The 463-nt window shown below is 74.1% G+C and overlaps 1 protein-coding gene across 12 annotated transcripts in view; it reads right to left on the bottom strand.

Annotated features, from left to right (window-relative positions):
* The window catches only part of HNRNPR (heterogeneous nuclear ribonucleoprotein R), a 48,863-nt gene extending 48,540 nt beyond the window's left edge, over nt 1-323 (bottom strand). For 6 of the 12 annotated variants that reach the window (XR_774915.1, XR_774916.1, XR_774917.1 and 3 more), the window contains exon 1: nt 48-320. Coding sequence is in view for 7 of the 12 variants with exons in the window: in XM_010576277.1 (XP_010574579.1) it covers nt 48-122 (75 nt within the window). In the remaining 5 variants the exon portion in view is untranslated. Of the gene's footprint in view, nt 1-47 lie in introns of all 12 variants that reach the window. The other 6 variants (XM_010576274.1, XM_010576281.1, XM_010576278.1 and 3 more) reach the window with 5 other exon arrangements.
* Between the last annotated feature and the right edge of the window lie 140 nt (nt 324-463).

The following is a 463-nucleotide window of genomic DNA, read 5'->3' as shown; positions in this document are numbered from 1 at the left end:
CCCCACCTCCGCGCGAGGCGGCCCCCCGGCGCCCCCCGGCGACTCACCGGAGCGGGGCCTGCACGGCGCAGCTCGGGCCCAAGCAGCGACGGCAAATGGCGCGCGCTCCTCCTTCTCCTCATGGACGGCGGCGCGACCCCGGCAACACGCGGGGTTTCCCGGAACTGTTTCCAGGGACCACTGCTTCACCCACTCAGGAACTCACGCTCTGGACGAGCGGCCGGCGGCGCCTATGAGACTTGGGAGGCGGGACGCGCCGTTCCTCCCGGAGACCAATGAGAAGGAGACGCCGTAACCAATCGCGCAGCGCCTTCACCCCGGCGCGCCGGTAGGGCCGGAGCTGGGGGGATTTAAAGGGGCAGCGCCGCCCGTGGCCTCCCGAACAAAGGGAGCGCGGGGAGCGTGCAGGGTGTGCCGGGGCCGCCCCCGCCCCGCCCTTGCGGCGGGCCGGGCCGGCGGTGGA

The sequence above is a fragment of the Haliaeetus leucocephalus genome, unplaced genomic scaffold (assembly GCF_000737465.1).
Source record: "Haliaeetus leucocephalus isolate CR32 unplaced genomic scaffold, Haliaeetus_leucocephalus-4.0 Scaffold517, whole genome shotgun sequence".
NCBI classification, from domain to species: domain Eukaryota; kingdom Metazoa; phylum Chordata; class Aves; order Accipitriformes; family Accipitridae; genus Haliaeetus; species Haliaeetus leucocephalus.
This window is presented reverse-complemented; position numbering and strand designations above follow the sequence as displayed.